Raw genomic sequence first — 26,624 nt, 5'->3', positions numbered from 1 at the left:
CGGGGCTAGGGCTGAACCGGGGGCGGGGCCAGGTTAGGAGCGGTCTCCGCGGGGCGGGGCTGGGGCGGTGTCAGGGGCGGGGCTGGGATACGGCCGTTCTCCGGGGGGCGGGGCTGGGGCTGAGGCGGGGGCGGGGCCAGGTTAGGAGCGGTCTCCGCGGGGCGGGGCTGGGGCGGTGTCAGGGGCGGGGCTGGGATACGGCCGTTCTCCGGGGGGCGGGGCTGGGGCTGAAGCGGGGGCGGGGCCGGGTTAGGAGCGGTCTCCGCGGGGCGGGGCTGGGGCGGTGTCAGGGGCGGGGCTGGGATACGGCCGTTCTCCGGGGGGCGGGGCTGGGGCTGAGGCGGGGGCGGGGCCGGGTTAGGAGCGGTCTCCGCGGGGCGGGGCTGGGGCGGTGTCAGGGGCGGGGCTGGGATGCGGCCGTTCTCCGGGGGGCGGGGCTGGGTCAGTGCTGAGGGCGGGGCCGGGCTGGGGGTGGGTGTGTGTGTGTGTGTGTGTTCTCTGGGGGGCGGGGCGAGCCCCAGGTGGGAGGGGGCGACTCACCTGTCCCAGCCCCGCCCCCTCGGGCCGGGATTGGCCGCGGCGCTGCCCTGTGGAGCCGGCGATTGTCCCCGCGGCGCCGGGCGGCTCCTCCCCCGGGTCATGGCGCCGCCGACCGCCCGGCCCCGCTCCGCGCCCTGACTCGCCGCGCCCCGGCCGGAGGGGAGGCGGCGCTGCTGCTGCGGACGGTCCGGAGCCGCCGTGCCCGGGCAGGGGCATGAGGAGAGCGCGGGGAGCGGCGGCGGCGGCGGGCGGCCTCGCGGGGCCGAGCTGAGGCGGGTCCGGCTGAGGGGAGCCGCGCGGGGCCCGCGCCATGTCCCTGCTCTGCGTGCGAGGTGAGTCCGCGCCGCCGCCGCCCGCCCCCCGACCGGGCTCGCGGACCTGCCCCGCTCGGGTCCCCGCTGCCCTGTGGGGGCCCCCCCCGGCTCTCAGCGCCCCCCCCCGGGGTCTCGTGCCGTCTGCCCGCGGGACGCTGCCCCACCTGCCTGCTCCGCCGAGGCTGGGCCGGGGGGGCCGCAGCCCCTCTCCCCCGACGGGCCCCAGCGACCCGCCCCCCGGGGCGGGGGGAGCTCGAGGCCCTGGCGAGGCTGGGAGCAGCTCCGGGCACGGCCCCCTCCCCGCAGCCGTGCGCGGGCGGGGGGCGCGCGGGGGGCGCCGGGGCGCTGCCCTTGAGCGGGGCGCCTCTCCCGCGAGCCGGCTCCGGGCGCGCGCGGCGCCGCGGGCGGGGGGCGGCAGCGGGGCGCGCGGAGGAGGCGAGCTGCGCCCCAAGCCGCCCGAAGCCGCCGCCGCCGCGCGGGTGTGTGCACGGCGGGGTGTAGGGACCCTGCCTCCCTTGGCCTGCGCCTCGCCGGAGCGCTGCTTTGGACAGTAGCGACTAGGAAGAAGAAACGGCAGTCCTCATCAACGGGCGAGATCTCCTCGGCCGCTGGCTTCGGATGGGTCTCTCGCTCCGGGCTGTACGGTCCCGTTCAAGACCAATCTCTGAACTGGCCCGTCCAGTGATTATGTAACCCAGGGATTCTTCTTTGTGGCTGTTCTTTCATTGAGTGGTTGGGGTGCGATGTTTTTACACAATACGGTTTGCTCCGCTAGTCTGCGGGCGGGTGTGCTTGGTGATTCTTATTTGCACAGGGACAGTTTTCTGTCTTGGTAATAATGATCCATTGTTTTTTATTTGTGGTTGTACTTTTCAGTATCTTTCTTTCTGTCTATCTTTCTTTTGTATTACTGTCTAAACACTGGCTGCTTATACCTAACTCTGTCCAGCGAGGACAGAACAGAAATGCAGCAAAGTGTTTGCCTCACCAGGGTATTACTTTTGATTGAAGGTATGTTTGGTCAGGTGAGGGGCATGTTAGTTCCACAGTGTTTAAAATAAACATAAGGTGAAACCCTAAAATGTTAGGGGATTGAATATGCTCTGGTTCAACCAAGGAAATTTAGATTGAATGCTGACACTGCCCTGGAATCTTTAGTAGTTCTAGGGCCCCATCAGTGTCCTATCTAAGCACAGTTCCAAGTATGTCACAAACATTGAGCAACTGTGAAGATTAATTGATTAAAGAGGGAGAAAACCAACTATTTCCCCCTATGTTATAGAATGGAAAACTGAGGCAGAGGCGTGAAATTCTCTTGTCAAGACTTCAGAGAGCCCCTGTATGTTGGGATTAGAGAGTAGGACTTCCTGATTCCTGGTCACTAGTTTAAACTGCTGGAAAATAGCTCTCACAAATCACCTTATTGTTCCTAGGTAGCAAAGCACAGATGGCTCAGTTCTGCTAAATTGATAGGAAATATACCAACCTTGAAATAAGAGAAAGATGATTGTCACTCTTAACTCTGGATTTCCTTGTTGCTGTTCCTTTGTGTCAACATCTGACATCATTTTATTAAATAGCTTTTTCATTTAATTTCCTTGTGGCAGTAATTGGAGTAATAAAAACTAAAATAAACAAAAATTTACATGACTAGCAATAATCATTGTGATAGTTGTGTCTTAGTTCATTATTGCTGAGCTATCTCCATGCACCCTGTTATTTCTGCTTAAAGGAAAACAAACCTTGGTTGGCCTCGCAATTCATTCTAAATGTAAAATTCATCTGAATTTGGGTTTCTGAGCTCAATAGCTTGCTCATTTCCTGAGCTGGTAACAGTATAAGGTGGTGGTCTCACGCCTTGTGAAAGAAGCACTCTGTATGCATGTAATCAACTACCTTTTTGCTGAAGGAGTCCCAGAGAGGTGCCAAAATATTCATATTTTGTATCTATTTTGTATGTGGCAATTTTGTGCACTCTTATCAGACCCTTTGATTCATATGCTGTGTAAGACACTATTGACAGGGTATTTGATCCTTATGTAAATGTAGCATGATATATCTCCTATGATCTTTCATTGTGGCAATATTAGATATGAAAATTAGGTGTTAAATTTGGCTTCACATCTCTCTCAAAATGTTCAGAAAACACAAACCTCTAAATTTGATTTCTGAACCAGTTTTTTGTTTTTGTTTTTAAATCTTTTGAATGTTAATGCAGTATTTTAAAACTGAAAGCTTCCCCAGTAATTTAAGCAAGGGTTGGAGGTGGCATGGAAAGTAAAGCCCTAGTCCTGCATACATTTAGTTAAGCATGTCCATTAATGTTTGCAGGGTGAAGGTCTTAAAATGTCTAAATACAAAGGCCATCATGACCCCAGACCATTTAAAGATGATGGAAACTTTCCAGGTATGAAAATATTAGAGGTGAGGCAGAGGAAACTGGAGTGGGAGAGGGCTGCTCTTCACTGTATTGGGGCAAACCCTTGCAGTGGAAAAAAAAATATTTTAGTTGCTTTTTATAGTTCAGCTGGGTGCACATTAAAACAGTGATGGTATTAACCCCTGAAAAACAGGATTAATTCTAAGGCCTTGTTGCTGTCATTAACTTCAGTTCTGCTGCTGTAATACAGCATACATAGTTGGCTGTAATGAATGAGTAGTATTTTTTTCCGAATTGGCTACAAAAAATTTGGCAACCGTTAGGCTGCTAGAATGCTGTGACTACTGTCTATAACCAGTATTGTCTCAATGTTTCTGTGTGCTCCCCCGTCCACCTGTCTTCATCTGTTCTCTTCAGAGCAAAAAGACAGTTCCTGCCATGTTTTTGTACAGCACCTCGCACAATAATGGGGTCCTAAGATCACCCATTAGTTTGTCATCACCATGTTACATCATAGCTGTTGTCTCATATTAAATTGTAATTTTTCACTTTCTGAGGGTGGATTACACCGCTTATCAGATTTTCAGGCTGGTTTTTAATTTCTTATTCTGTTGGGCCAAAAAGACTGGAGGTGCCAAGAGGGTGAGTAGCTCCTTGATGCATCCCCTTTGAAGCTCTTCACTTCACACTATTCTCTGTTGGGACCTTTGGATTTTCTCCTGCTGCATTCATGTGCTAAAGCACAGAGAGAGACAGGGATTCTGGCTATCCGAACAGGCTTGATGGTCAGACTGGCTTCAAGTCATCTCTCTTTCCTACTTAATCAGCAGTAGTTTCTAGGTGTAGCTGGAGTGCTTTGTACTGAGGCTCCTGTTCTGGCCCTCAGAGTTAGTGCTTCCAGTGTGGCCGAGTTGTGGCCTCTGTGATGGAGCCTTATGTGCCTTTTGTAACAATGGCTTTGGCCCCAGCCAGTATTGGTGACTATTGTTGAAGCTCTGTCAATGCTCCAGGCCCCCTCATCTCAGCCCCTTCGGGAGAGGCAGATAGAAGATCAAGATGCTGAGAGTTGCAGTAGTCTCAGAGGAGCTGGAAAACTCCCTTGGAAAATGTTTACTATGAAGGAGTACAAGGGCAAAGACTTCACAGGAAAGGACACAACCTTTCCTTGGTCCTTGCAGAAACCTTCACCTGTCTGAGCTGATCTTGTGAACTATCTTTATCTGGATTCATTTGGTTGCTATTTCAGTGGCATCCTGTTGTGGACTAGTCAAAGTTTAGACTGGTGTCTCATCAGTCTCTTCTCCAGTTGATTTGGGTCTAGAGGCTTTTAAATATGTTAATTTAAAAAGCCCCCTGTGCTGTGCGATGCTATTGAGTCTGGCAAAGCAGATACAGTAACTCCTTGCTTAACGTTGTAGTTATGTTCCTGAAAAATGCAACTTTAAGTGAAATGATGTTAAGCAAATCCAATTTCTCCAAAAGAATTAATGTAAATACGGGGGGTTAGGTTCCAGGGAAATTTTTTTCACCAGGCAAAAGTCTCTCTCTCCACACATGCACACAGTATAAGTTTTAAACAAACAGTTTAATACTGTGATGCTTGATTGTGAAGTGATGATGATTGTGAAGCTTGGTTGAGGTGAAGAAGTCAGAGGGTGGGATATTTCCCAGGGAATGCCTTACAGCTAAATGATGAACTAGCAATTACTGAGCCCTCAAGGGTTAACTCGTTGTTAATATAATCTTAAACTCTACAAGGCAGCACAAACTGAGGGAGAGGAGACAAAGACATACATGCTGTGTGTGAGAGAGAAATGCACATTGCTCCTTTAAGTATGCTGACCCCACTCTTAAGTACACTGCCTTTTTAAGTTAATCAACAAGCTGAGATGGTAGCTGCTGCCAGGAAGCTCCCTCCATCCTGAGCCCTGTCATGTGTCCCCCCTGCTCTATGAAAATGGGATGAGTGGGGTGCAGGAGCAGGGGGAGGGGGACACCCTGACAACCCCCTTTTCCAGCCCTTCACCCCGCACAGCAAGCAGGAGGCTCCGGGGAGCAGCTCCAAGGCAGAGGGCAGGAGCAGCACATGGCAATGGGGGAGGGACAGCTGAACTGCTGGCAATTGATAGCCTGTTGGGTGGCTGCTGCCTGGGGAACGGGGAGCTGATAGGGGAGCTGCCGGTCCACCCTGGTTCCAAGCCCCCACCAGCTAGCTGCAACTGCCTACTCTTCCTGCAAGCAGTGGACAAAGCAGGTGGCTACCAAATGATGTTATAAGGGAGCATTGCACAACTTTAAACGAGCATGTTCCCTAATTGATCAGCAATGTAACAATGTTAACTGGGACGACTTTAAGTGAGGAGTTACTGTAAAAGCTAATTTTGAATCACTCTTCCTATGAGTGTAAGTTTCTAAAATTGAAAGTCATTTTCCTGATGATTGTGACTTCAGCTCATGTAGCAAGTGAACTTCTGGCTCCAGTCACTGATCAACTTTATGCCAGTTTCTACAAGCATAAGATAGTGTTACAGACTTATCAGAAAGAAAAGGAGTACTTGTGGCACCTTCGGGACTAACCAATTTATTTGAGCATAAGCTTTCGTGAGCTATAGCTCACTTCGTCAGATGCATCCTGTGGTTACCAGCCAGTTATAGAAGCCCGAGAAACCTGTGATGTAATGTAGATAGTTCCTCCCTTTGGTTCCCCAAAGTTCAGGGACCATTTTTATCTGTGCCAAAGATTGCCAACTTTTATGCTGATACATTTATAACTGATTATACTTTTTGCTATATAGCAGATCTTACTGGATCTTAGAGTGGTAGGCTTCTTGCATTTCAGCAAAGCTTATTATTAGGAAATACATGCCTCAACACATCTTAAATTTCAAAGAATTAATACTGATAAAATATAAGAACGAAAGATCTTTTTCAGAAAAAGAAACATATTAATTGATACTGCTGGATGGATTAGTAGGATATAATAGCTAGCAAAATAATCCTATGGGCTACAGGCTGCATGAGCACAAAGCTGCTCTTTAGCCCCTTCTTGCCTGGTCAGGGCTTTGTACACCCTGTCGTGGATGGTGGGCGCTCTGTTTTTGCAAACATTATTGCTTGGATTTGGTCTTTGGGAGTGAGTCCAGTTTCAGTCTGTCTATGCTCCAAGATAGGAGAGGCCAGTCCCCTTTGAAGGTTAGTTTAATTTTGGGATGTCCTTATTTAAATTGACTTGCTTTGATTTCTGACCATATTACCATTCCCTCTAGCAGACTTCTGTTCTGAATGTTCAGGCAGATCGTAGTCATTGTAGATGTATGTGTATATAACTCTCATACATCCCTTCTTCTCATTGTTGGCATTGGCCTTATACTACTGTCCATTGGGATGTTGTTGCAATTATTATTTATCCAGGATGATATTACGACACCAATTTAACCATAAATTCTTTTATTATATCCAAAGGCCAGATGGTACTTATATAATTGCTAAACATGCCTAAAAGCCTAAATAATAAGCAATTTACTTCATCCAAATAGTAGTAAAACATTTATAAGCATTTGATCAAGATACTTACGAACAGGCTAAACCCCTACTGGTCAGTTCCAGTGTGGTCAGGCTGTTAATACAGTTTGTTAATACTGTTAAGAGTTTACTTTTTTATATCCTTTAACAAACAAGCAATGGCATTGCCAATTATCAGACTATGGCTAAGGCCAGATGAAGCAATTTCTTATATAGCCAATTATTTACTGCATGTAGTAACCATGTTTTATTTCTATTACTTCAGCCCCAACCTTAAATAAGATGACACTGATATTTTGAAGGGTCACTAGAAGTTTGAAACAACTCTTTTTCATGATCTCCCTTTTTTTCGTCACATGGTTTGGGCCTATTGCTCATGCAGATATCCCAACTCAATTTAAAACCATAGTTCACTTAACTCTAATGTGGGTCTGTATTCCTACAGACATTCTTTGAGCTTCAAGAATGAAATCCTCACAGGTGATCGCTGCAGACTTGTGAGGATACTTCTACGTCAGATACATTAACTTGGCATTCAGGTTAATCTTTACAACCACAGAGGTTATAAAGTTAATTTACTTTGGAAATTAAAGCTTACATTTCATAGCTATTGATCGTATTGGCCTCAACACCCACCAGGGAAAACTTCCTATTTGCCAAGTAGATGAAGAGATATTAGTGGAAACTCTGACCTTGGTGGGTTCATAGTAACTTTACTTCAAAGTTCAGGAATGCTGTTCTTATCACTGTGTAGCTTGATATGTTCATTCATTGCCTCCTTTCCCCCCACACCCCCAGTAGAAAAATGAAAGCCTTCTTGATTTGGTGGTGTTAGAAGCTGTTACTTTTCTTCCATCCCTTTAGAGGAAAAGTTTCTAGAAGGAGCTGAGGTACTGGCAAATGGAAACTGCAGACAGGGGTTTGCACTCTGCTACACTCTCACAGGGTAAAATATCTAAGAGCTCTTGGCCTGTTGCACTGGAATGACAGATCCAAAACTGGGGATCTGGTGAGGTGAAAGCTTCAAGAACTGTTGCAGGTAAGGGATTTCCTTTATACTGACATTCACTAACACTTATTGGAGGGTGCCAGTACTTATAAACAAAACTTCTACTTTTTGTGGAACTGCTCTTATATGTAAAAGATTAAAAGGTGAGGGCAGGGAGTGTATCTTCCAATGTATTTGTACTGGGATCCTGCTTGGGTGCTATCATGAAGCGAATAATAAATAAAAGCTGAAATGAATAAATGTTCATTTAATCCTTGACAATTGCATCATATCCCAGGTATGTAACAAAACAAAACATGCTGTATGACTTCACATACTTACTATATCTGAGAATACTGGCACTTCAAAGAAAACTTCAGTATACTCTTGTCCAGCAGCAAACATGGGAGACGGGCAAAGTCCTGATACACAAGTACCACTGATGATTGGCATTAGAGACACTGTGATTTAGACATGATGAGCATGGAAAAACCTGTGTGTGGTAGGTGAAAGGAGATGTATACCAAATTGCCAAATTATGTTGAAACAGAAGCAGTCAATGTTCATGGATTGAAGTCAGGAGAGTGTTAGGGACAACTTCCTGGTGCATGTGCTAGAGGAACCAACTAGGGGCCGTGCTCCTCTTGACCTGCTGCTCTCAAAGAGGAAAGACTTGGTAGGGAAGTAGAATTCGGTGGCAACCTGGGCAGCAGTGACCATGAGAGAGTTGAATTCAGGATCCTGACACAAGGAAGAAAGGAGAGCAGCAGAATATGGACCCTGGACTTCAGAAAAGCAGACTTTGACTCCCTCAGGGAACTGATGGGCAGGATCCCCTGGGAGAATAACATGAAGGGGAAAGGAGTCCAGAAGAGCTGGCTGTATTTTAAGGAAGCCTTATTGAGGGTGCAGGAACAAACCATCCCGATGTGCAGAAAGAAGAGCAAATACGGCAAGTGACCAGCTTGGCTTAATGGAGAAATCTGTGGAGCTTAAACACAAAAAAGAAGCTTACAAGAAGTAGAAACTTGGACAAATGACTAGGGAGGAGTATAAAAATATTGTTCAAGCATGCAGGGGTGTTATCAGGAAGGCCAACGCACAATTGGAGATACAGCTAGCAAGGGATGTGAAGGACCTTACTGAATAGGGGGAGGAAAGCTAGTGACAGAGGATGTGGAAAAAGCTGAAGTACTCAATGCTTTTTTTGCCTCAGTCTTCACAGACAAGGTCAGCTCTTAGACTGCTGCACTGGGCAGCACAGCAAGGGGAGGAGGTGAGCAGCCCTCAGTGGTGAAAGAACAGGTCAAGGACTATTTAGAAAAGCTGGACATGCACAAAATCCATGGGGCTGGATCTAATGCCTCTGAGGATGCTGAGAGAGTTGGCTGATGTGATTGCAGAGCTATTGGCCATTATCTTTGAAAACTTGTGGCGATTGGGGGGGTCCTGGACGACTGGAAAAAAGGCAAATATAGTGCCCATCTTTAAAAAAGGGAAGAAGGAGAAACCAGGGAACTACAGCCGTACCTCAGTCCCTGGAAAAATCATGGAGCAAGTCTTCAAGGAATCCATTTTGAAGCACTTGGAGGAGAGGAAAGTGATCAGGAACAGTCAACATGGATTCACCAAGGGCAAGTCATGCCTGGCCAACCTGATTGCCTTCTATGATGAGATAACTGGCTCTGTGGATGGGGGGAAAGTGGTGGACGTGATATACCTTGACTTAAGTAAAGCTTTTGATATGGTTGAGCATGGGGAGTAGGTGTCCAGCCCTCTGTGGAGAAAGAGGTGGTTAGGGACTATTTAAAAAAGCTGGACGTGCACAAGTCCATGGGGCCGGACGTGTTGCATCAGAGAGTGCTAAAGGAATTGGCGGCTGTGATTGCAGAGCCATCGGCCATTATCTTTGCAAACTTGTGGCGAACGGGGGAAGTCCCGGATGACTGGAAAAAGGCTAATGTAGTGCCAATCTTTAAAAAAGGGAAGAAGGATGATCCTGGGAACTACAGGCCAGTCAGCCTTACCTCAGTCCCCGGAAAAATCATGGAGCAGGTCCTCAAGGAATCAATCCTGAAGCACTTACACAAGAGGAAAGTGATCAGGAACAGTCAGCATGGATTCACCAAGGGAAGGTCATGCCTGACTAATCTAATTGCCTTCTATGATGAGATTACTGATTCTGTGGATGAAGGGAAAGCAGTGGATGTATTGTTTCCTGACTTTAGCAAAGCTTTTGACACAGTCTCCCACAGTATTCTTGTCAGCAAGTTAAAGTAGTATGGGCTGGATGAATGCAGTATAAGGTGGGTAGAAAGTTGGCTAGATTGTCGGGCTCAACGGGTAGTGATCAATGGCTCCATGTCTAGTTGGCAGCCGGTATCAAGTGGAGTGCCCCAAGGGTCGGTCCTGGGGCCGGTTTTGTTCAATATCTTCATAAATGATCTGGAGGATGGTGTGGATTGCACCCTCAGGAAGTTTGCAGATGACACTAAACTGGGAGGAGAGGTAGATACGCTAGAGGGTAGGGATAGGATACAGAAGGACCTAGACAAATTGGAGGATTGGGCCAAAAGAAATCTGAGGTTCAACAAGGATAAGTGCAGGGTCCTGCACTTAGGACGGAAAAACCCGATGCACCGCTACAGACTAGGGACCGAATGGCTAGGCAATAGTTCTGCGGAAAAGGACCTGGGGTGATGAGAAGTTGGATATGAGTCAACAGTGTGCCCTTGTTGCCAAGAAGGCCAATGGCATTTTGGGATGTATAAGTAGGGGCATAGCCATCAGATTGAGGGACGTGATCGTTCCCCTCTATTCGACATTGGTGAGGCCTCATCTGGAGTACTGTGTCCAGTTTTGGGCCCCGCACTACAAGAAGGATGTGGATAAATTGGAGAGAGTCCAGCAAAGGGCAACAAAAATGATTAGGGGTCTGGAACACATGACTTATGAGGAGAGGCTGAGGGAACTGGGATTGTTTAGTCTGCAGAAGAGAAGAATGAGGGGGGATTTGATAGCAGCCTTCAACTACCTGAAGGGGGGTTCCAGAGAGGATGGTTCTAGACTATTCTCAGTGGTAGAAGAGGACAGGACAAGGAGTAATGGTCTCAAGTTGCAGTAGGGGAGGTTTAGGTTGGATATTAAGAAAAACTTTTTCACTAGGAGGGTGGTGAAACACTGGAATGCGTTACCTAGGGAGGTGGTGGAATCTCCTTCCTTAGAAGTTTTTAAGGTCAGGCTTGACAAAGCCCTGGCTGGGATGATTTAACTGGGGATTGGTCCTGCCTTGAGCAGGGGGTTGGATTAGATGACCTCCTGAGGTCCCTTCCAATCCTGATATTCTATGATTCTATGGTTTCCCACAGTATTCTTACCAGCCAGTTAAAGAAGTATGGATTGTATGACTGGACTATAAGGTGGATAGAAAGTTGGCTAGATTGTTGGGCTCAACGGGTAGTGATCAATGGCTCAATGTCTAGTTGGCAGCTTGTATCAAGGGGAGTGCCTCAGGGGTCGGTCCTGGAGCTGGTTTTGTTCAACATCTTCGTTAATGATCTGGATGATGGGATGGATTGCACCCTCAGCAAGTTCGCGCATGACACTAAGCTGCGGGGAGAGGAAGATACGCTGGAGGGTAGGGGGAGGGTAGCGAGAGGGTCCTGAGTGACCTAGACAAACTGGAGGATTGAGCCAAAAGAAATCTGATGAGGTTCTATCAGGATAAGTGCAGAGTCCTGCACTTAGTGCATGGGATTCTTCCGTCCTGCTACAGGCTGGGGACCGACTGGCTAAGGGGCAGTTCTGCACAAAAAGACCTGGGGATTACAATGGACGAGAAGTTGGATATGAGTCAACAGTGTGACTTTGTTGCCAAGAAGGCTAAAGGCATATTGGGCTGCATTATTTGGAGCATTGCCAGCACATCGAAGGAAGTGATTATTCCCATCTATTCGGCATTGGTGAGGCCACATCTGGAATATTGCGTCCAGTTTTGGGCCCTACACTACAGAAAGGATGTGGACAAATTGGAGACAGCCCAGTGGAGGGTAATGAAAATGATTATGGGGCTTGGGCACATGACTTATGAGGAGAGGCTGAGGGAACTGGGCTTATTTAGTCTGCAGAAGAGAAGAGTGAGGGGGGATTTGATAGCAGCCTTCAACTACCTGAAGGGGGGTTCCAAAGAGGATGGAGCTCAGCTGTTCTCAGTGATGGCAGATGAGAGAACAAGGAGCAATGTTCTTAAGTTGCAGTGTGGGAGGTGTAGGCTGGATATTAGGAAACACTATTTCACTAGGAGGGTGGTGAAGCACTGGAATGGGTTCCCTAGGGAGGTGGTGGAATCTCCTTCCTTAGAGGTTTTTAAGGCCCAGCTTGACAAAGCTCTGGCTCGGATGATTTAATTGCGGTTGGTCCTACTTTGAGCAGGGGGTTGGACTAGATGAGCTTCTGAGGTCTTTTCCAACCCTAATCTTCTGTGCATCTAAGGGAGGAACTATATAAGGACTGTGTTTAGATTACTTAAGCATAGAAGTGGAAGAGCAAAAAATTAGGAGAAAGATTCCAATAATGTCAAAACTAAATCAGAGTTACTGGAAGCTTTAATTACTTTCAAAACTAAGTTTCTTGCATAGGTGTTGGAACTATGGGTGCTGTGTTGAAGTGGTTTCCATCATATGTAGGGTTTGAAAAATTGAAGTATTAGCTTGAATTGGGATAGAGGAAGGAAGGAAACTGAATGCTAAAATCCAAAATGCAGCCATTTTACTGCAACTTGAAAAAAGATGTTTTGAAAAGCCATGTAACTGAAAAAAGGAGGCAATTTCAAGAGCAGATGAATGCGGACTGTTAAACATAGAATGGAGACACACATGAGAGGTAGGCCAAATTAAAAAGGAAGCAAACCAGGTCCTGTAACCCAAGGGAGGAAATAAAATGGCCATGGGAGGTAAGTGAGTGAGGTGTCTAAAAAGGCCCACGTTTTGAAGTGGTGTTTTTGCTTGGTGTTTACATCAGTGAAAAGGAAAATGTATGAGGAAACCTTGTGCGGGAAGCAATAGGATTAGTAAATAATAGTTGGAGGGGTCAGAAGCAAGTAGTTTAAAAAAATATATATATGAGAAGACTAAACATAAAAATCAGTGCTGGATGAAATGTACCTGAGGTTTAAAAAAAACCTCCTGAAAGGAACTTCAGAGTACCTGGAAATAATGTTTAATTACCCATGATTCATCCTTGTCACACTTTTTTTTTTAAACTAAAAATTCCATCAGTGTCGTACTTTCTTTGCCTGATTCCACTAAGCTCCCTTGGTTTTCCTACCTTTCATTCCCCAATCTTGGCTATCTACAATACTGCAATTTAAAGTCCTCTTCTTTTGCCCTGACTACAGCTGAATCCCTTCCAACACAACCCTTGAAATCCTTTTAGTTACCATGTTTCAGTACATCACATCTTGGCTCTTATCTATCATTTCAAAATGTGGCATAATTTCCCCTTACCTAAATTAGTGTTTTTTCTCTCTGTACAGTCTTCCTAATCCTTCTACCCTATGTGTTGTGCTGGTTTATGTGCTGCCTACCACTTATGGGGCGAATTAACCTTCTATCTCTTCTCTACCCAGTTCCCTCTCCCTATCTTGCAAATATTTCCTTAAAACTCACTTCCTCTCCTCTCCTCTCTTTTCTATGCTGCTCACCACATCCATCTGCATCAGAACTGTTGCTTTGTATATGATATTATTGCATCAGTTACTTTGTATATGATTTTAAAAATCTTCAGGTAGGGACTTTTATCTTGTTTGTGTGTGTTCTGTGAAGTATGTATATTTTGCTGCTAAGAAGGGGTAAAATGTCTCTCAGTAGGTGAGATTTCCATTTATATCAAAATTAGCTAGGAGTGTTGGAGTATCTCACTCATTTTTGTTTTTATACTGTACAATATTAGCAAAAGTTAGTACATTAATGCGTTTGTCTGTACACCTATTAGAACCCCCTGTGAAAATTCTGATGATGGAAGCAAGCATTGAAAAAATGGAAATGGATCCTTTTTTAATTTTGCATTACTGAGCAGGACCGTTCACTCTGTTAAATCCCTTCTTGAAGTAGTATAGTGTTTGCTTTCAGTTAAGAGGAGAACTTTGATGCTCTTTCTATCTTCTGTCATTGTGATGTTTGGCCATAGCTTCTTCTATAGCCCATTAGCAAGCTTTTCAAAATAGACAGAATGAGGTCAGTAGTAACCTGTGCTCCATTTCAGGGGCTGAATCCCGCACTTGCAGTTTTTGCTGGCTTGGGAGTGAAGGTCTCTTAATTTGGGTCTCCAATGTAGCATGTTTGTAATTAGCACTTTTAGCACTAGCTTGTTTGAACAGATATTTTATTTTGAAGATACTCAAAATAAATACTACAAATTTTCTTTCTTGTGGAGATTAAAAGGGAAATAACAGTTGGACTCAAAGCATTGACAGAGGCACGATCTAATTGAGACAAATAGGCGTATGAAAGGATAGCATCTGACAAAGTTGCTAGTGTACTTCTTACATGTCTCTTATCTTGAGGGAGGTCACATATTAGTCCTAAAATTACCTATTTTCCAACTTTTGTTGGGAATTATCTACATGGAAAATAGAATAATGAAACTGAGGTATACGAAGTCCTTACAGTAAAGGACCAAATCCCACATTATTTCAAGTTTCCTGTCACACAAATGTTTCTGATATTTGGACCTTGGCAAATTGGGCTATGGTGCTAGAATGACTTGGAAAATAACTTTTAAAGTGTCAACTGTTTTCATTCTGTCCTTAACAGAACAAAAGCAGAGTACTAACTGTTACAAATGGAATCTGGCTTCTGATACACTTTAGCTACAGGAAGTACAAAAATATATTTGTACATGTCTTAGGATGGCTAATAAGTATTAACCTCTGTCAGGCTACTTTCACTCCTTTTGTTATTTAACATTATCATAATGGGGATATGGTCCTAACTCTTCCATAGAGCAGCTTGTCCTTTATCCTTTGATACTTTGACTTTCTTTTAGTAGGATAAATGGAGAAGATAATTAATCCTGTATTTTACAGTGTTATATCCCTGAATCAGTGTAATACCATGTACCTTTCTGTTACTGGCGGCTATAACTAGGTGCCTGTTCAAATGACCTTAGCTGGGTCTTACGGCAACCATTTGTATTAAAACGTGTATATTACACACCCTGTTTAACTCACAATTATAATCTGTATTTTTCTGCCTGCTATAAATTCCGTGTTCTGATTTGGTTTAAAAAAAAAAAAAGCATAAAAGTTTGTAACAAATGCGTGTTTTGTCATGTGAAATCTAGGCAAAATAAGCTCTATCTTTTTATATATATATATGAACATTCCTCAGGGTGAGGTTATGCTAGCACCTATGATGCATTGAAGAGGGTGATGGTTCTGGAGTGTGTTTCATGCTGCTTGTGACCTTTAATATCCTTTTGTAATAGAGCACACCTGAACAAAAGTAACAGGATATTAGGAAAAAGATTATGATCTCTGCGGAACCTCATTAGAAACACGCACATTTGATGATGGTTCCTCATTGACAACCACTGTTTGAGGTCTGTCAGTTAGCCAGTTCTTAATCTATTTAATGTGCCCCATTGATGTTGTGTAGTACTAATTTTTTCATCAGAATGACGTGTGGTACTAAGTCAAAAGCCTTATAAAAGTCTTAGGTATATTTCATCTCCTCAGTTATCTTTATCAACCCAACTTTGAATCTCATCAAAGAATGAAATCAGGTTTGCTTGACAAGACCTATTTTCCGTAAAACCATGTTGATAGCATTAATTATATTCCTATCTCTTAATTCTTTATCAATTGAATCCCACATCTGCTTTTCCATTATATTGCCTGGGATTGATGTCAGGCTACCAGGGCCTATGATTACCCATGTTGTTTTGCTTGCCATTCTTTGAATATTGGACATTAGCACTCTTCCAGTCCTCTGGAATTTCCCCTGTATTCCAAGGTTTATTAAAAATTATCAGTCGGCCAAATACCTTCTCCAGCCAGCTTTTCTAGAACTCTTGAGTGCACATTTTATGAGCCTGCTAATTTAAAAATGTTTATCCATAGCAGATATTGTCTAACATCCTCCTCAGTTACTAATAGATTGGAAGATAGTTCATCAACCTCATATGATACAAGTACATTATCCAGCTTCTTTCCAAGTATAGAACAAAATTATTCGTTAAATGCTTCTGCCTTTTCTGCATCATTAACCATTTTATCTGTTGTCCTCATCAAGAAGATGGCATTGCCAGCAATGGTGTGTCTTTGAACACATTACTGTGGCAATCTCAAATTCACAAAGAGAGACTGCCAGTTAGTGAATCCCAGACATCTCTTCAGTTCTGTACAGTACACTTCTTTGCAGTAATGCTGTCCTTAATGTTTTGTGAAGGTGGTGACTTGGGGAAGAGATTCAAAGGAGTCCTAAGGAAGTTAGAACTCCAGCTCCCCTTGAAATTCAGTGGGCTTTTGGGTACCTAATTCTGTTAGGTAGTCTAGAAAATCCCAGCATCCACAATTGAATTTATTCAGTCATGGTGCTTTTTTCCTGTTCTGTCTAGTCAGAGGTGGGTCATCTACTGCAATTGCACAACTGATGGAGCAGACTTACTTTTAGGAATGTCACAAAAATAGCTTGTGCAAGAACGACTTGGGTGCAATTCAGCTGACAGAGATTCTCTTGTATTGGTGAGAGGGGCGTGTATATAAGAGAGACAGCATGACAGTGAGGTTCCAGAAGTCCTGCACTGAACTTACACCCCTCATGCTTTTTACTGAAACTGAGTAGGATTCTTATGAATTTAACTTATGTTTAATAGAACAGAGTAGTGGTGCAGAGCAGGACGACGTGTCCTGTTCCAGTCTATCTGCAATCCAAAGCACAGTGGATAAGTAACAAAAATTTGGCTACCAGCCTGGACTATGTCCCTTTAAGGAATACTGGTTTTAACCTTATTACTTAAAGCTCCTGTGACTTAAACCTCTTAATTCTTTACAGCCCAATACTGTTTTCTAAACTGAATCTTGAGCATTTATACTGCTGGAGGAGAAGATTCTTACACTTGAAACTTTTTGCAAAATTAGGTCCCTGTGCATCTTCTGTCAAAGTATTTGAAATGCTTATTTTCTTGCTCCATGTCAGAGTCCATCACCTTGGGCCATTATTGTGGAGATGGAGGCTGTTTAAAATCTGACGTTCAAAGACTTACCAGATGAAAGGACTCTCCAGTCCAGTTTTCCTCCAGATTAAGTCTAAAGAGTTAACTTCTTGCTCTCTTCTTCAGTAGAATGACTTTCCCAGAAAGAGAAGGAGAACTTGAGGCACCTTAGAGACTAACACATTTATTTGAGCATAAGCTTTCATGAGCTGTAAGTTTGAAAGTTTATGCTCAAATAAATTTGTTAGTCTCTAAGGTGCCTCAAGTCCTCCTTTTCTTTTTGCGAATACAGACTAACACGGCTGCTACTCTGAAACCTGTTTCCCAGAAGGGAAGATGACAGACTCTGGGTCTGGGGAATCTGAAGAGCTCTGTGTAAGTGTAAGGCTGATGGCAGTTCTGATCAAAATTGTAGGGTCGGCTGAAAACTGACAAACTCACAGCTGGAAGTCAAGCCAATTCAATTGTGTATTAGCAGAAGATCAAAAGAGGCTGTAAAATGTATGTGCATGGGTTAGGTGTTTAAACTTAATAGAATTAATGAAATTTTGCAGGCACTTTTTTCACTTATCTGTATCTTGTTAATATTTTGCATTGTATATGACCCCCTGTGTCTAAATGACCTTCCAAATGTGAAAAAGCCTTGTGTAATGCAAATGAAGGACTCTTTTATTAGAAAGGTAATGCATCTCAGGCACTTCAAAGCAAGTGGTCATTTTGTAGAGCATTCAGAGTTCAAAGACTCTAAAAGCATTCCCCTCTCTCAACCATCAAAGAAGGAGAAATCACATGATAGCTGTCCTGTCAGATTGTTCTAAGAGAATGAATATAAATATTGATACGAAGGAAAATCCTTCCTCTTTGGACTGTTTCTATTCTAAAAGGGCAAAATAACTGAACAAGAATTCAGAGATCCCCAGAGTTATTCTGGGTAGCCCTGAGAGACTCTTGGGAACTGGTAGATTACTACATCTCTGCTACCATTTGGTATTATAAACTGTGACTCAGCTGTACATATTTTATCTCCTTTAACCTCTCAATAACTCTGATTTCTTTTTCTTAGCTAACAAACCTTTAGTTAGGTTTCAGAGTAACAGCCGTGTTGTATTCACAAAAAGAAAAGGAGTACTTGTGGCACTTTAGAGACTAACCAATTTATTTGAGCATAAACTTTCGTGAGCTACACCTCACTTCATCGGATGCATACTGTGGAAAGTGTAGAAGATCTTTTTATACACACAAAGCATGAAAAAATGGGTGTTTACCACTACAAAAGGTTTTCTCTCCCCCCACCCCACTCTAGTGATCACTTTAGATAAGATATTACCAGCAGGAGAGTGGGGTGGGGGGAGAGAAAACCTTTTGTAGTGGTAAACACCCATTTTTTCATGCTTTGTGTGTATAAAAAGATCTTCTGCACTTTCCACAGTATGCATCCGATGAAGTGAGCTGTAGCTCACGAAAGCTTATGCTCAAATTGGTTAGTCTCTAAGGTGCCACAAGTACTCCTTTTCTTTTTGCGAAACCTTTAGTTAGTTTTCTATAGAATGGGCTACCAGCGTTGTCTTTGGTGTGAGATCTAGGATGCAACTCAACCTGGATGAGTGACTGGTCTCTTGGGACTGGGAGTAACCTAGAATTTTTGGGGTGTTGCCCCCCCCCCAACTGCAAGCCTCGAGCAGGCACAGAATTTTCCCTCCCACTCGTGGCCCCATTGGCCTGATTGGAGCTGCTCACACAAATATAGAAGTCAAACGATGACTGAGTTCAGGTTGTTTAGAAATAAGAGACTGGAGTGTTTAAGGGAACTGTCTGTGACTCTGTTATACGCTTATTGTAGTACTGTGGGCGTTCACATTTGGTACTAGGTTGGTGAGATCTAATAAGATTAAGATTTTGTCACTGTTTTTAGTAAAAATCGCAAACAGATTGTGGCCAATAAACAAAAATTCATGGAAACCTATGACCTGTCTGTGACTTTTATTAAAAATAGAGGGGGGCTTTTGACAAGATATCTAACCGTTGCAAAACTAAATTTATTCAGTTTCTTTTCAGTCCGACTTGGCTGCTTTTTGTGTGGAGTTCTCGCAGCATTTTCTGTAGTTTGATAGAATTTTTGGTGATCAACACAATGTAGTCCGTGAATCTGAGATGATTTAACTGCTCTCCGTTGATGTTGGTTCCACCCTTCCAATTCAACTGCCTCATTACCATTTTGAGCCAGGCTGTGAAGAGTTTTGGTGAAACAGTGTCTCCTTGTTTCACACCTTTCTTAACTGGGATGCAAAGGGGAGTATCAAATAAAGTTATATCTGTAGTGCAGTCAGAATTTGCTTCCTTTAATAGTTTGATATAGTTTGTGTTGTTGCCCTGCTCTGCAAGACCTTTAAACACTACATTGATCTCTACGCTGTTGAATGCTTTTTCATAGTTGATGAAGGCAATACATAAAGGGAATTTGTATTTCCTTGAGCATTCCAATTGCTGGTTTATAGTGAAAATATGGTCCATTGTGCTGAAATTCCTTCAAAAGCCTGCCTGCTCTCTCGGCTGCTGCTCATCCAGACTCTAAGAGAGTCGGTTGTTTCGTATTTTGGTGAACAACGTATAGACATGTGAGAGCAGGCATACCGGACAGATAAAAGAAGTTAAGCAATATATCTATTTGGGCCAAGAAATTAACATGCGCCACGATCAGGAAGGCGAACTCTCGCGAAGAAAGCAAGAAGGTTGGTGCGTTTTCAATTCTATTAAGGATGTCCTCCAAGGAAAAATCAACAATGCAACATGTGCCAGCCTCTTTAACTCAACAGTACTGCCAGCAATGTTGTACGGCAGTGAAACGTGGGCACTGACTAAGACAGAGGAGCAGCAACTGTCTGTCATGGAGAGGGCGATGGAAAAAAGAATTCTGGGAATTTCAGTCTGCGACCCAGTCCCCAGTGAAGTGATCAGAAAGCAGAGTGGAGTGCAGGACGTCATTGTTGAGAGCAGGCATATAGCAAGGCTCACTGACAATCAATGGACTGCAGCTGTCACCGACTGGTATCCGCAGGAATTGAAACAACCATTCGGCTGACCTCCAAAGAGATAGGAAAATTATATTGTGAAAAGACATGGCTGCACGTGGAGAAGGAAGGCCATTTGGGGTGAGAGGAAGAGAGCCAGAGCTCTGCTGTTGGAGGGGGTGTGTGTGTGTCCACCACCCGCTGCCACAATTGGGTCCCGTCCGCAGCCCCAGTGACTCAGAGCTGCAGGTGCCCCTGTGGCGGCTGATGGCTCTGGGTGCCCCAGGGCTGAAGCAGAAAATGTCCTAGAGGTCTATGAAAGTCATGGAATCCATGACTTCAATTACCTTCATGACATAATCTCATTCTTACTAATTATAGAAAATACTGCCAGTTTGGGGTGTCTGCCCTGCTTTTGTTGGTCTGACCTGAGATCGGCACTCGTGGTCATTAGCCATTCCAGATGGTGTGACGGTAAGCTTGTCATTTTTGCCAACAGGAGTTGGCCCAGTAAAAGATACTCACCCACCTAGTCTCTCTAATGTTCAGGATCATCTTCTCTGTTGAATATTTTAAAAGTGTGACTTAAAAGGTATCTTAAACTCTAATAAACTAAAATATTTTTTCTTTTGATGCTGTGCTACAAGATATTGTTAGGTGAATAGGAGCAAGATAGAAGTGACCAGGCAGATGAAGTAATGTGTAAGACACAATGGTCTGTTGAAAGACATGGGTATAGTATTGCAGTTTCCTTGGCCAAAATCATGGTGCTCTGAAGGTGATCGTTTCTTTGTAAACTTAAGTAATGGTAACATCCATGTTCTTGGATCTGTTGGATCTACCTGGTACAGATTTCTTCATAGCCAACTATAGTTCCATAGTAGATTTCTCTTTTCTTTCCCCTGTTCATGCTTTCTGTGAAATGTCTTGGATCTCTACAAGGCCTAGATCCTGGCTTTTCCCACCTCAGAAATTTAATGCAAGACTCCAGGGATTATTGTTTGAATTATAGTACCCAATCAAGATGTCTCATTGCTCTCGGTATTGTACGAACTCGTATGGCATGGTTCTTTTGGATTCTCTTCATTCATAAGCCTTTCAGAGTAATTTATTCACCATTCCGTAATCTGGTTCTCCTTGATCTCCGTCATTAAAGATGAAAGTGGAAATACTTCAATCAATGACTTCAGGTCTCTTATTGCAGATCTGTGCATTCATATATTTTTCTCACACTCCTTCGTTTCAAGGCGGGCATATGAACCTTCTATGGCTTTAGCCTTCGCAGTTGCCACCTCTTTCTTTGCTATCTTCTTGGGGTTTTTTTACTCGTGAAAATCTTGCTGTTGGAAAATTGTTTGCCAAAATTAAAGCACTTGTTTTCCTTCATGGCCTCTCAAAGTTTCCACCACCAGATTTCCCTAGGGAAGAAAGGCTCTTGCTTTTGTTTCACCAAACAGGCTTTTTGCACATTCTTGAACTTTACTTGCAATATTATTCCACCATTGATTCATATTCTCAAGAGCTAGCTGAATGAGAATTATTCTGTCACTTACCCTAGCCACAGCCACTACACGTTCCTGCATCACTTTGTCAAAGCTATATATTAATTTCTTATTCAACACACAGTATAGTAGCTTATAGCCATCACCAGTATCTCTTGCCTTTGCTTCCTTCCAACTGGTCTCTTGAGTGTAGGCAATCTGTACTTTCCTTTTCATCAGTGTCTGAGCCAGCTTTACACTTTGTTTCCAGTTCATGTCCTTATATTCCAAGATACCAGTCTTATTTTCTGGATTCTTCTTTGACTGTATTTGTCCAGAATGATGCAGTAGTCACTGCAGTAGTACTCAGGTGAGGACACTTTGCTTTTGGGGAATGTTCTAGGTGTCACATAGGTCGTATAAAATACTAAAGCTTTCTTTGGTAAAGCTTTACAGCATTCTGCCACCCTAATGCCTGCCCTCCTCCTTTTTCAACTTAAGACTGGTTATGTTGGAGGTTTTGTACACACAGTACTGAATTTATTTACAGATGGTCTGTTATCCTAGGATGTATTAGATCATTGGTTTAATGATCTATCTCCTTTGTATCTAGAAGTCTGGGTGAGAACGGAATTGGATTTAACTGACTGTTAGCTTATGCGATGAAACTAACTGAAAGTTTAATTCAGTTTTGAAGTTGGACAGTTTACATTTTGTTTTTTTCGTTGTTGCCAATTTTTTCTTTAACTTTTGTGATGGCTTGAACTTTTTAGTGGATTCTTTAATAACTAGGGAAATACAGCACTTAGTCTGAAGTCATACAACAGATAAACTCCATAAAGCAAAGAAATAAGAGATTGTTTGGACTACATATTTATTTTACAAACTCCCTTAAATTGTATTGTAATCATAAATGTGGATTACACCAAAGCCATTCTATCCAAGACTGCTACAGTGTAAACCTGAAGACACTCAAATTTATAACCTAAAATACCTCTATATTCTAGTAAAACAGGCACCAGTACCGTGTGGTTTTACGCTTCTTTTTATTAACCCCCCTCTCCTTGCCTTAAACTTTCTCTGTGGTGATGAGGGAAGTTCTGAAATTTGACTTCAGTGTTCTCTCCTATTTTAGACTATGTCCTGGGTCATATATTTCAATGTTATGAAGACGATGATCTAAGAAACATCTCTTTTTTCCATGAGGGACAATCTCATTAGGGTAACTTTAATGAGCTACATTTTAAATGAGTCAGGCTCCTTTATGTGTATGCAGGTACTTGGCATTTCTATAATGCTTCTTGTTCAGGACTCTCAAAACACTGAAATAGCATTCCTTGCAACTTCTTTGAGTGGTATATAGGCATCTCCAATATACAGAAGGGGTTGTGGAAGCTAACAGAGGTGCACTGACTTGGCCTAGGTCACATAATGTGTCAATCATAGAACCATAGGATTAGAAGGGGCCACAAGGATCATCTAGTTTAACTCCTGCAAAGATGGAGGATTTGTTGTGTAAACCTTTGAAGACAGATGGCTATCCAGCCTCTTTTTGAGCTTTTCAATGGCAGGGCTTGAAAGGTAGTCAGAGCTCTGGAGTTCTAGAGCTGCTAGACTTGTTGCTGTTCTCTCTTCTGGAGTCACTTGGTGTGTCATAAATATGTGGGACTTGAGAAGAGCTTTACACCTTTCTAACACTTCCATGTTCGTTCTTGTTATCAGTGCCCAATAGAAACCTATATGTGCGCTGGTATTCACTGAAGGCAGTGGAAAGACCAAGTCGATCTCCTGTCCCAATGGTATCCACTATAGTCCTGACTGAGCAGGTCTCCCCAGAACACTGGGCCCCTCTCATGGAAGAGGACTTGGCCTTCTTGGTGTCCTTGGAGGACTGTAGCAGATCATCCTCTCCTGGCGGTGACCCACCTCTTCTGCAGATAACCCAATGGGACACTGAAAGGCAATAATTTTGACAGCTAATATTGAGCTTTCTTTTAAGTATTTGTTGTGATTTAACAACAACAGTTAGAGGAATTCCTAGGGAGGAATTCACATGAGGCACCTGCACATCAGCGAGCTCTGCTCAAGAGCCCCCTAACTAGTATACGTCCTCCTCACTATTCCTGCCAGCCCTGCCCATATTGGGCCCCTTTGAGGAATAAATATACGTTCAGGAAACCAGCTGCCCAGATGACGTCCAATCAAGGTAGTCTTCACCTAAATGCCTCCCACGGTTGGCCATGGTACCAACTCTTCAACAAGCGGTAGTGGAGCAAGAGCTCAGTAAGGAAGACTTAAAGCACCAGTAACTACTTTGTCCCTGGATGACGCAATCAAGCATCCATTCATTCCCTCTGCAGATTTACTCTTTTAAAACCCGATGAGATGGCTGGCAGACGCTCTGTTCACCTTCCCTCTCAATCCTCCAGGAAGAGGCAGCACAAGCTGCTAGGCATTTGTCAGCCTCTCAATTGGGCAGAATGGAACTGCCCATTAACGAAGGGCTTCTAGAGCCAGCCAAGGTCATTCCGATGTCTATCCCTGCTGCTTCTGTAAGAATATGGAGAAAAGTATGTAGGTACAGGCAAAGGGGTTTTGAGTACTTTTTCCAGCATCCCACTTTGGATCTTTGATCATCCATGCCACACAGGAATGATCTAAATGAGATTTGAGTGACCCCATGAGCAAAGGATCTGAAGAAACTGGACAACGGTATGGATCACTTGAAATTGCTCTGTTCTCTTCATTCCCTCTGAAGCATCTGACACTGGTCACTATCTGATGACACTGAGCTAGATGAATCACTGGTTTGACCTAGTATGGCTGTTCTTATGACCTTTTTGGATGCAAAATACATTTGTCAGTGAGTTTACAATTAGAGTTGCAGCTATCAGGCGCTCCTTGCTGAATACTGTCCGTCTTCTATGAGGCCAATTGTATTAATTGATGTACAAGCTCACCAATGACTATCAGGGGAAACTAAAATCCATCTTGACAGGATAGCTTACTGCCAGAATAGTGCTCCAGGAAGAACTGGACCTGCCACACTTCTTGCCGCTGTGTGTGACATCTGTGGTGACGATGAGATGCTCCTCCTAGCTGTAGGTGTCAGGTGTTCCTTGTGAGGTCCAGGACCTTCCTGTAGTGCTTCCTAGGGGCAGCCAGGTATCTCCAGAGTACCTCCTCAAAACCGTCAGCCTCGGGCAGCACAGGCACTACGTTTTAGGCCCACGCAAGCCTTGCTCTGTCTGTACAGCCAGTGATCAGCGTGTGCCAATCCCCGAATACTCAGATCGTTCCCTGAAACATCCAGCCCCTTATCCACTGAACACTCATGGAATTACCAGGCCTACTATTCCTACAGGAACAGCGCACACATTCTTGTAAGATTCAACTCAAGACCATCACTTGGCTTAACACCCTACCACTTGGATATATTTATAGTGAAAACAAGAATAAGTCTATTATCAAAAAATGGAGATTCCAGTAATAAGTAAGCGTACTAGAAGCAAATGGTTACGTGTAAAACAAAATCATAACATGCTTTTTAGAGACTAAACTTAACTAACAAGTTATTTTCTTGTCTAAGGAAACGTACCTCAACTGAAATTCTCTCCAGCATTTTCAGCCAAGCCTGGTTGAGATCCCTCTTTCATGAAGCAAAATTGCTACACTATTACTTCCTCAGTGAAGGGTGCCTGATCATCCTCTGTCTCCCAAATATAGAGGAGGAAACATTTGATGTAAATTTCCACACAGGATTTTCTCCTCCCCCCCGCCCCCAGCTCGCTATTTTTCCTCTTCCTGATAGTTTGTTTTCTGAAGTCCCCCTGCTCTTTAACTTACTTTCAGTTCAGATTGGTGATTGGCGACCCATTGTGAATGAGACAATACTTAATTTACATGTAAATGAATAGGTGGATAAACGTCTCTTGTCTGATAGAAAACCTGTTTTCACCTTTGCTGGTGACCAGTACCTTGACACAGACTTCAAGAACATATTTTCAGTGTGTATACTTAACTCCTTTCATATCTGTACATACACATTATCAAATCATTGTGAAATGTGACACACTGGCTTTCATCTGAGACCTCACATGACATTCTTTGGTGCACCAGAGGGTACGTATCAGGCTCAAGATATTGTGTAACCCCTCTTCGCCCCTTGCCAGTTGGCAGTAAGACGTTCTTGGGGCACACTTCCATTTCAAGGGAATGACTCCTCAACCCTGACCCTGACAAGGTGCTCGCTTTGTTAAAAGCCGCGAGAACAAGTCTCTGCTTGCCAGGGATGAGTCCCAGAGCTGATGTGTAAAAAGCACCTACAGATGTCTCAATCCTTGTTTAAGTACAGATCCCAGCAATGATGCCAAGAAGGTCCTTTGTAACAACTGAGGAAGTGCCAATGGTTCCTCTAGTTGCACTCATCAACTTCATCCCCCATAGCCCCACAGCATAGACAAGTGCTGAGGAAATAGATTTGATGGGACAGTCAAGAGCCCGTGTGGATCTAGCACCTTTCTTTCTGTTTGGCAATGGCCTTTACTTCAAATAAGCTTGGTCTGGGATTACCTTGGACCAGTGGGTCTTCAAGATTGTGAACAAAGGGTATTCCAGACAGTTTTCAGACTGTTCCAACTCCCTTCCCATCCCTTTTCAGAGACTTTTCTCATGAGGCATTGCTTCAACAAGAATTTGACTCCCTATTACAACTGGGAGCAGTGGAAAAATTTGCTCAGGAATTGAGAGGAAAAGACTTCCTACCCATGGGTGAGGAGCACACCTGAATCACCTCCGGATCCATGGGAAGAAGTTTGCTCTCAAGACTTTCCTTTTGGTTTGATCTATCAGTGCAGATGGGTTCAAATAATATTTTAATTGCCATGTTTTGTTGACGCAAGGAGCCTCTTTGGCTATTCATTGTTTTCTGAAAAGAAACTGTTTCCTTATTACTGCCCAGAAGACTGGGATTGGATTTAGAAGTTACACCCAAACACAAAGCCTTAAGGATTTGGATGTGTGTATTGTCAGTTGTATTGTGGAAACGGATTAATAGAATTTAAGGCCAGAATGGGGCCATTGTGGTCATCTAGCCTGATATGCATAGCATAGGGCATAGAACTTCTATGAATTAATTTCTGTTTTCAGGTTCAATAGCTGTGGTTGAAATATAGCAGA

General features: G+C 43.8%; 1 protein-coding gene across 1 annotated transcript in view; it reads left to right on the top strand.

Moving 5' to 3' along the window:
- The first annotated feature begins 686 nt into the window (after nucleotides 1-686).
- The window catches only part of UNC13B (unc-13 homolog B), a 393,995-nt gene continuing 368,057 nt past the window's right edge, over nucleotides 687-26,624 (top strand). The window contains exon 1 of the mRNA XM_077816579.1: nucleotides 687-872. Within this exon, the coding sequence (XP_077672705.1) occupies nucleotides 851-872 (22 nt within the window). The 5' untranslated portion in view covers nucleotides 687-850. The remainder of the gene's footprint in view (nucleotides 873-26,624) is intronic.

This window comes from Eretmochelys imbricata, chromosome 5 (genome assembly GCF_965152235.1).
Source record: "Eretmochelys imbricata isolate rEreImb1 chromosome 5, rEreImb1.hap1, whole genome shotgun sequence".
NCBI classification, from domain to species: Eukaryota; Metazoa; Chordata; order Testudines; family Cheloniidae; genus Eretmochelys; species Eretmochelys imbricata.
Note: the sequence above shows the minus strand (reverse complement) of the source record. Positions and strands in the feature narration are given on the sequence as shown.